We start from the raw sequence: 10888 nt of genomic DNA, 5'->3' as shown, positions 1-10888 counted from the left end.
ATCATATTTATTTATATTTTTAAAATTATAATATATGTAAAAATACATATTATCGTTACATATTAGATTAATTTTTAATACTATAAAATTTTATTAGAGTGATCTATTTAGCAAAGATGTTGAAATTCAACGGTTAAACAAGGTATTTGCTCTTATTTATTATAATTAGATTTTATAATGAGAAGAATGTTTAGAATGAGTAAAATTTTTTCTTTTACAGTTAGTTAATAATATTTAAATATATAAAATAAAATTATATTATTAGTTTACTAGCCTAAAAATATTTAAGTTGAGTAGTTAACGATTAAAATTACTAAAAAAATAATAAATTCTGCTACATCTAGACCTTTTTCTCTTATAATTATTTTTATCATTCTTTTTAAAAGAAGTAAACACATACAAGTTTATGATTTAACTTTAACTAAGCTCCACAAATCTTAGGCTATCATGATTACCTGAACTTAAAGACTCTTCTTAACAAATTTATTGACCAACTTTTTAAAAAAGTCCCCGATATTTTTAAGATGAATAAAGTTTTATATCTAACCAAAATACTTATCTAAATTGAGTTAATAATCAAAATTGTCTTTGAAAGATATTTCGATCTCTATTTTCGTCTCTAAAAGATAAATTTAATTAAATTCGTCTCCGAAAGATAACCAACCTGATCGTATTAGTCCTCCCGTTATCTCCTACGCTGAGGTGGCTAACGCTCGCTGACATAGTTTATTAACTGCCAGCGTAGCACTCGCTTAGTATACCCTATTGTTGCTGATAAGATAAGTTTATTAGATCAATTCAAATCAGTCCCTAAGTCCATGAACTTTAATCCCAAATTCAATGATTAGTTGTCTTGGTACTGTCGTCCCTCTTCCTCTCACTTCTGTCTCCCCTCTTCCTCTCACTTTCATTGTTGCTCTTGGAGCAATTAATTCAAAATATAGCTATATTAAATCCTCTTTTCAGGCCACAGAGAGTTCATGTATGAAATCAGAACATCAAGATGGATGCCTGTAATGTCTTTTCCTGTTCTGTTTTGGCAACAAGGTTAATATATGATGATGATGATGATGATGGTCGTGTGAATCAAGAGTGATCAAGGCATAAAAAGCTTGTTCCCATACTTGCAACGCCACGTTTCTGGGTAGTACTCAAGCCGTAAGATCATGCCCGGTTGGACCGGCACGTGAACCAGTTTGCATGGGCTGCACCACCCGCACTTTGACTTGCACGACGGCGGCCACGACCCTGGACCCCTCGACCTCTTCTCATCCCCCGCCGTTGCCCTTTTTCCTTCTCTTCCATGTGAAGTTGAACGTGTCTTGCTACTACTCTAAAACCTGAACCCACAGAAAATGAAGTTAAACAGTTAGTCAGAGCTGAAAACAGAAGTAGAGAGAGTGTCATGTGATGTTGAAGTATACTGTTATGAACTTACTTGGCGTTGATGATGCTCTGGTGGTTTTGCTGCTTCTGCTGGTCATGGCTGAAACAGCAGAAGAGAACAAGAGAAGAGTGAAGGCCGTTAATGCTAATTTGGGATTAGGGTTCATGGACTTAGGGACTAATTTGAATTGATCTAATGAACTTATCTTATCAGCAACAAGAGGGTACACTAAGCGAGTGCCACATTGGCAGTTAACAGGCCATGTCAGCGAGCGTTAGCCACCTTAGCGTAGGAGATGACGAAAGGACTAACGTGACCAGGTTGGTTATCTTTCGGGGATGAATTTAATTAATTTTATCTTTTGGAGACAAAAATGGAGATCGAGGTATCTTTCAAGGACAAATTTGACTATTAACTCTATCTAAATTTATCCAAGTTGTTATAATAACTTTTCAAATCACGCGCTCCTTCTCCTTCTCCTTCTTCGTTTCCTTCTCCTTCTCCTTCTCCTCCTCCTCGTTTTTCTTCTTCTTCTTCTTCCAAATTCGCGTAGGTTCTTCTTCTTCCCTTCTTCTTCTTCTCCTTCTCCTCCTCCTCTTTCTTCTTCTTCTTCTTCTTCTTCTTCTTCTTCTTCTTCTTCTTCTTCTTCTTCTTCTTCTTCTTCTTCTTCTTCTTCATTTTCACATGCAAACTTCTTCTTCAATGTTGCGTCTTCTTCTTTTTCTTTTCCGTTATCGTCATCACCAATAATACGAATATTTTGCGAACATCTTTATTAATTCTGATTTTTTTGCTGCCATCATTAAATGATTTTGGTTCATTTCTTAATTTATTTTGATTCATTTGTGTGTTAATTGAGGTTCACTTGATGCTACTGATAAGTATTGACCAAATTTTTTATTCCTTAAGTAATATCGGTTTATTTTTTAGTTTAATTGAGATTTATTTGGATCTAGAAATGAATTCGATGTATTTTTGTTAATGGTTGAGTTCTTTTAGTAAAAAACAATGAAATTATTTATTATCACTTTATTCAATTCCATTCAATTTGTCTTGAAAGCCATTCTAACCATTGGGACAAATTATTCATCGACAACACACTTGGACTGCAAATAAACTGAAAATATTATTAAAGCGAAACCATTGTGTAATACCAAATGAACCGAACACCATATATGAATCTCACCCAACCATGCTCTGGATTCCAAAAATTTCAAGCAAGCTTGAAATAAAAATTGGAAATAAATTTGTAGAAAACTGTTGCCGAATTAAATGACCTGTCAATAATATTAGGGTTCGCACAACAAGTTATACACTAATAATAACTATAACTATATTTAATATCAGCAATCAAGATTTTGTCTTCCAGCTGCTTGCTTCTTATTCTCCAAGTGATGCATGGTTTTAATTTCAATATAAAATGAGAGAATATGTAAGTAACCTTACTCTACCGTCATCATAATATAAAACCAATTATTGTTCTATAAACATTGTTCTTTTCTTTATTTTTATTGGATATTTATGTTATTTCTTATATAAATTCGAATTCAGAAACATCTGCGTCTAGAATGAACTGAAAATATTATCAAAGTGAAAACATTGTATAATACCAAATGAACTGAATATTTTTCCATTATATAAATTTGAATTCAGAAACACTTGCGTCTAGAATAAATCGAAAATATTATCAAAGTGAAACCACTGTATAATACTAAATGAACCGAATATTATCCATTATATAAATATAAATTCAATTCAAATTGTTAGTTTTTGTTAGCAAAATATTGGTGTTGTTGGTGATTACGATAACGAAAGACAAGAAGAAGAAAAAGAAAAATCTGCGTGCACGAAAAAGAAGAAGAACCTACTTGCACGAATTTAAAAGAAGAAGGAGGAGGAGGAGGAGGAAACGGAGAAATAGAAAGAGGAAACAGAGATGAAGAAGTTATGTTATTAAAACATGTAAACCTCGTTAAATTAGTAAATAATTAGTCAATAAATTGGTTTTTAATAAAGAATATTACAAAAGTGAATATTATATCAAATTAGGATAGAGCTCATCGAAACGAGAATTTTGACATTAATTCCGAAGAAATCGATCTAAGATTGAACCGAACGGGTCAAACCGGTTGAACTAGACCCAAACCGGGCCCATGGGTCCAACCGGACCAACCATTAAATGAACCCATTCCCCCTTCTCTTTCTCATTTCAGCTGGAGCAAAGTGAAAACCTCCAAAGAAGAGAAGGATGCCAAAACCCTTACGGTAAGTTTAGCTCGCCGTAACTCCTCCGTCCGAACTCCGATCGCCGCACCGTTCGCGGCCACGCGACCACACGTCGAACTCTACATTTCTACTAGAAAAATTTCATTGGTAACTCGTTTTTCTGTTCTCAGCCACTTCTTCCCCCAATTTTCAAGAATTAAGTGGAGGTATTGAATTTCTTTGTTCTTTGATGTTTTAGGATTCAATTAGTTTGAGGAAAATATTCACTCTTGCTTATATGAAGCTTGGGTAAGGTGAGGATACCAAAATTCTATTTTAATTTCACTGAATTTGAGCTTTGAGTATTAAATTGGATATATATGTGTTATGAATATGTATTAGGTTGAAAATAAATAATTGGAGCTTGAAATTGTAGACGTTGGAATTTTGGTGGAGGCTGGGCATTAGTATTTTGTTGAGTTTTGGGGCTGTGTTTGTGTTGAGTGAATTGCTTTGGTCGCTACGTGGGAATCGGCCAAGTTATGGTTTAGGTTTCTTACATTTAATATATAATGTTTTGTGAAAACTTAGGCTAGATGACCTTAGGATAAGTTGAAATACATGGAAATGTATATTGTTTAGTGTTCTTAACCTTTGTGGTGAAAAATGGATATGTGATGGTAATTGTGGATGTATGGCCAATAATGTGATAATTGTTGAATGTTGAGTTGATGATGATGTGATTATGTTTACATTGATTAAATCTATAATGAGATTGTTGAAGTGTGGTATTGAGCTTGTTGTTGTGTGAAAAATGATAAGAAATGGTGTGAGATCATGTGGCTGGAGTATAGCATGTAATAGGGCTGATATCAAGAGCGAAATGGCTGATTTTTGAATGATAGAAAACAATGAAATGGAGGTTAAGGAGTTTCTGTAAAATTTAGTTTTTGGCCGAACTTTAGCGAGGCATAACTTGGCTTTCGGACCCTCAATTTGCTTTCAACTTGTTTTACAGTAAAAATTGGATTCGTGAAGTTTATGCCATTCGAAGAACAAATGAAAAATATTTTAAATCGAAGAAGTTATGGGTGTTGGAAGATCATATCTAAAAACTGTATTTTTACCATTCTGCAGCTCTGCTACTGAATCTGGTTTTTTTCAAGAACGTACATCCACGCGTACGCATGGAATGGAATTTTGGAGATGCGTACGCAACTGGCCCCATGCGCACGCGTAAGGGGTTAGCAAGCATGTCCACGTGTACGCATGACAAAGGGACGCGCACGCGAGTTGCAGTTTCACACTCCCACGCGCACGCGTGGCCCTGTTTCAGCAAATATGATTTTTTGGTTTTAAAATCCTATTTCAAACTTCTAAACCTCTATTTTCATTCCTTTAGTCATAAATAATATAATTAAGCTTTATAATCAGATGAAGTTAGGAAAAGGAGATAACTTGGAGGTGAAGTAAAGTTAAAAAGTGATGAGTTGATTATGAAATGTTACGGATGATCATGTATGATACTTGGCTTGATAATTAAATGAATGATCAGGTTTGATACTTGGCTTGAATGATTAAATGATTTGAGATATGAGATTCCCTGGGTAAAGTACCGTTGCTTGCCACCACGTGTACCAGGTTGAAAACTCAATACTCTGTTGACCCTGCGACGTAAGGGTGACCGGGCACTTATAAATTTCCAGGAATTTTAACCCCCATTGAGTAATATTGATTATTTGAGAAAAAGTTATGCATAGACTCTTGGGGATAGATGCACGTCGAGGGACAGTCTAAGATTTTCGGACTTGTCGGGTTAGCTGGATAACCGACAGATGAGCCTCATCAGCCATAGGGCAGGCATGCATCATATGCATATTATTTGAATTACTTGTTTGTGCATTAACTGGGTGTGCTTAAATGTACTTGCCATGCTAAATGTATATTTGTTACCTGCAGTATTTATAACCTTCTTGTGCTTGCCTTTATCTATTTATTTGCCTGTGAAATGTTGACGGAGATGGAGGTATGAAGGAATGGTAGTATGAGACTTGGATTTAAGGTTAAGTTAAGTTAGGCTTAGATACTCTTAGAAAACCACCTTCTATGGCTTCTGTTTAATACTTTAAGCTCTATAATCTGAGTGTCGGCGTTCTAGGATTGCCTTTTGCATTCCCAGGACCTTATATATTATGTGTGTGACACCTTTACCATACTAAGAACCTCTGGTTCTCATTCCATACTATGTTGTTATTTTACAGATGTAGGTCGAGAGGCATCTCGTTAGGCGTCTGGACACCTGAAGCGAAGTGGTTACTGAGTTATTTTGTTGTACAGTGATGTATATATATTTACTTAGCTTTACCTTCGCATAACTTATTCTTTTGACCCTCTTAGAGGTTCATGAAGAGACAGAATTTTGTTTATGTATATTTGGATTTTGGATATGTGTGTGTGTGTGTGTGTGTGTGTGTGTGTGTGTGTGTGTGTGTTCCTATAGTTATAGTTTTTCTTCACACGCAAGTTACTCCGTTTCTGGAACGTTGCGCTTTTCATTTCGCAATTTTGTTTTACCCATTTTTCCATGCTTCTAGTTTATTATATTATTTCTGTTATTATATGTATGTATTTTAATTTTAGAAGTCGTAACACCTATTTACCTCTGTTTTATATCATAGGTGTAAAGTCTTATGTGGTAGGGTGTTACAAAACACGCGTGTGATACATGGTGGTATGATGAAAGTAATTTTTATTGAGTTTAGGCCAACTTGATTGAATTTGGATACAAAAATGCTTAGATGCGTAGTTAGGCTATTCTAAGATATAGTCTCATATAAGATGTGGTGCACATTAGTAAAAAAATATATAGATAAGAAATTTTTTTGGTTATTTTAATTTTTAGAATAAGAAATTTTTGATTTAGGAGTAAGGGTTAATGGATTGAAAATAGATACAACTAAAATATTTTAAATATGTAAATTTAAAAATAAAAATGATTTTACGATTATCCTGGCAACTTCATTCAATAAAGTTATTCATTACTAAAAATATTATTTTAACAATAATAAAAATAATCGCTAATATATTTATTAATAATTAAAAAATTTTAGTCGCAATTATATAATTACCGATGCATTTAGAGAATATTAAAATATAAAGTATGCAAACATTGTTTTACTTAAATAAAACTATGCAAAGGAAAGTTTGATTTAAACTAAAAACTAGATTCAAGATTAAGAAATTCAATTTTTTTAGGAGGAAGGAAAAAAAAACAGAATGAAAAATAGAATAAGCAAACAAACTTAGGCATGCAGCTAGATGATGAAGCAAAGTAGCGTGCAAATTTGGCAGTCAACTTTACAAACGAGGAATAACCAAGGTTTAGAAAATTGGACTGGTTATTAAACCGTTCTAGTTACTAGTTTATTGGTTTATTGGTCTAATCGATTCAATCGATAGTTCAACCGAAAAAAATTGTTTTAGAATAGAATAATAAATAAATTATAAATAAACATCCTAAAATATGATTATAGTCTCATATAAATCTTAAAATATCTTCGAAATTTAAAACACTACATAAAATATCATCAACCAAATACATACGAATATGATCTTATCAAAATCCAAACTAAAAAATTAAATAGTAATAAAAGCATATCTAAATATTAAATCCTAACATCATGGTTTATCAATCATCAAAATCCACAAGAACTTGTTGCAAATCTGCTTCGGTGGGATGATCTTCACCTTCATTCCCACCCTCTTGAGCAGAAGAATCAAGAGATGCAGCATGAAGACCACTACTACCACCGCCGCTTTGGTATAAATCAGCATCAATTTCACCTAAAATACACATGTTATCATTATATTATAAACTAACAACATTCTAATAAATCATTAGAAACTAAATATACTATACTCACGCAATAAGTCATCCACATTACTAGGAAGATCAGGCTCTTTCTCTACAACCTCTTCAGTCACCCAAAAGTTAACTAGACTGATGCTTTCATAATCAATTGGATCATATTGTGTCTTCTGTTTTTTTTTCTTTTTCCTTCCTAAAAAGTTAAATACAATATATGAAGATTTAATAATTGACAAATTTGTTATGATAAAGATTACATATGAAACAATATGATATTTCATGAATCATATATTACCTGGATTTAAGACGCAAATTATAGGTAACATAAACAATGTCATTCAGTCTATCATGCTCCAATCTATTTCTTCTTTTTGTATGAATCTGGTAAAAAAGACTCCAATTTCTCTCACACTCAAAAGAAGCAAATGCTTGGTTAAGAATGCAAACAACTATCTTTTGTAAACATGGAGCAGAGCCTCCGAATAACCTCCACCATTCATCTACCAATTATAAAACCATAACATATTAGAAGATATCAATTAAGAACATAGGAACATGAAACAAGTTACTATTAATTAATAAACAAATATTCAGCCATATTCTTACCAGGATTAAGTTCAGATGCAGCTCGAATAGCTTCTGGTCTATCAACACTTTCCTTCCGATCTCTATATAAATGTATTTCTTTCATTGCTTGAACTGAATCCAAATTGTTACATTTGCAATACAAGGTAACAAGATCAAGCAAACCTCGCATAACATCATGTGCTTCTTTAAAATTTTCATTAAAAAAGAATTTAGGATTCAGGAAGTAAGCTGCCGCATGAAGATCTTTCTTCAAATGCTTGTCCCATCTTGAGTTGTTAATATTTGTGTACAGCTGATATACAGTCTTGGATTGCCTAAACATCTCTTTAATTGCATCTTCTGCTCTTAGCATTTCTTCATAAACATATCCTAAAGATGGTTTGTCATCAGCATCAAACAAGCCTCAGCAAGTGAATCAAAGGGCCCACAAGTTTACATACAGTAAAGCAATCATCCCAAAATTTGCAATCCAATATAATAGCACTTCACAACTCTACCAGTAGCATTCCTTCCTAATTTGTGATCAGTGAAAATTGAATCTACAACCAATGCTTGCAAATCCTTTTTACGATCAAAGATGCTCTTCAATGTGATAAACACAGTTGCAAAACAAGTTGCACCAGGACGTACAATTTCTCTCCAATGAGTTCTTTTTCTTATCCAAGATAAGAAAACCGTATGATTGTACACAAATACTGTGATATTTGAAGCACGTGTTGCAAGGTTAGAAATATGCGCTATGCTGCTTATATCTTTTAAAATAAGATTAAGGCAATAAGCAACACATGGTGACCAATAGATATTATAATATTTTCTATTGATAAGCCTACAAGCAGCAACATAATTGGCCGCATTGTCAGTCACAACATGCATAATATCATTAGGGCCAATCCATTCAATCACCTCAGAAAACAAATTACATAAGTGTGAAGCATTTTTTACCATACTGGAAACATCTATTGATTTCACAAAGCACAAACCTTTAGAACAATACAACAAGAAATTGATTAACATTCTTTGTCTTTGATCTGTCCAACCATCAGCCATGAGGGTACATCCAGTTTCCTTCTATGCACTCATATAACTATCAACTAGTATTTGACATTCTCTTTTAAGATAAGCCAACAAGTGAACCCTTAACTTATCATAAGAAGGACCCTTGTAACCAGGTCTAATACCAGCAATACCATCCAACATATCTTGGAAAAATGGTGACATTACAGCATTAAATGGAATTTTACAATCCAAAAGCCACTGAGCAAACCGTTTATCAACCTCGTGTATCGCCTATTTGTTTTGCAAAACATTTTTAATACTTGGTTGAGCTCCTGGAGTTGTTCTTGCTGCAAACATAGGAGGAATGACTTTGACCTTTTTCTTTGGATCGCCTCCAACTCCTTGCTGATGATTCAAAGTACGCTACTGTTCTTCTTGAGCTATTGCCTCATCAATTGCATCTTCTACATCATCACCACCCTCTTCACTAAAACTTACTTTTCTTTTGTTTTTGTTGGTCTGAATTTCTTTCAACAAACTTTCCATCTGTTTTTTCACATCATATGGAACTTTAGGACATTTTTTCACGTTTCTATAATCTTTGCTAGATGTTTCTTCATCCTGTGAATTTCACCTCCGTTAAAAATTTGTAGACAAGATAAACATTGATATTGTGGTTTTCCATTCACTATATGTAGAGCAACATATTTCCAAGCTAAATATGTTTTTCTCCGTAGGTTAGAAGAACCTTGTGACTGACTATCGCTAGCACTACGGGGATTAGGATTAGCAGCATCATTCGAAATAGGAGGATCAACAGCCAAGTTATTATTCACAGAAGCATTGTTATCAGTAATTGCTTCTTGATTAATACTATTATCCATAACTGAAATTAATAAAACAGATATGAAATTAAAAATAGTCCCACAACACAATAAAAAATAACAAGTTAGGAGCCATCAGCAATTAAAAACAGGAGCCACAACACAATGATTAATCATGTTCTTAACCTAAAGCAGGAGCCACAAAACAGAGTAAGTTTTCAGCATTCACAAAACACAGTAAGTTTTCAGCATTAACAAAACAGCAAAACACTAAAATAGAGTAACAGTTATATAACAGAATAAGTTTCTAGCATATTAGGTGTTCTGGACTAAAACAGAGTAACAATTACAAAGCAACAAACTTCAAGAGGAACAAAAATGGAAGAACGAAGAACGAAGAACGAAGAATGAAGAATGCATGTATTTATTTTCTCCAGCGGTTATTGGAGGAGGACCAAACCGTTTGCATCGTTGATTCCTGGTTAAACTGGTTCGACCGGCCAATCCAGTCCGATTTTCAGAACATTGGGAATAACTAATAGCCACGAAGAATGTTACATACATCACTAATGAGAATCTCACATACTAAGCATGAAATGTCATCAAATGATTATAAAACCAGTTTTGGTAGATAAACAATAAAGAGGTGAACAATATAAATAATGAACTAAAATTTTGACCCACCAAAATAAAAAAAAACTCCACCCAGTTTCAGTAACAAAACACTTTATGATTTTATTAGGTAGATAACAAAAATTCTGAATAACATAAACAATGAGTTAAAAATTTGACCTAATGAAATAAGAAAAATATTCCACCCGAATTACTCAACCAAAAAATTCCATTCAATAATTTAAAAATTTTAACTATCTAATATATCTTAATTTACTAAACTATCAGCTTCTTCCCCAATCCTCTGCCGTTACTGCCATCGCTTGGTCGCCAACAAGTCTCCTTCATCGGCACTTAAGGATAACCATCCACTTAAAGATAAAAATAATCATCTGCATACCTAGTGAA

General features: G+C 33.4%; 1 protein-coding gene across 1 annotated transcript; it reads right to left on the bottom strand.

Annotated features, from left to right (window-relative positions):
* Window positions 1–1096: 1096 nt before the first annotated feature.
* LOC107464325 (uncharacterized) lies at window positions 1097–9928 on the bottom strand. The gene is made up of 8 exons (XM_052254165.1): window positions 9793–9928; window positions 8724–9028; window positions 8546–8630; window positions 8067–8450; window positions 7756–7960; window positions 7516–7649; window positions 7305–7435; window positions 1097–1333 (listed from the first exon to the last, which is right to left on the bottom strand). Exons 1-8 carry the CDS (start codon window positions 9926–9928, stop codon window positions 1097–1099), a joined length of 1617 nt encoding a protein of 538 aa, XP_052110125.1.
* Window positions 9929–10888: the final 960 nt, after the last annotated feature.

Source organism: Arachis duranensis, chromosome 9 (assembly GCF_000817695.3).
Source record: "Arachis duranensis cultivar V14167 chromosome 9, aradu.V14167.gnm2.J7QH, whole genome shotgun sequence".
NCBI lineage: Eukaryota > Viridiplantae > Streptophyta > Magnoliopsida > Fabales > Fabaceae > Arachis > Arachis duranensis.
Note: the sequence above shows the minus strand (reverse complement) of the source record. Positions and strands in the feature narration are given on the sequence as shown.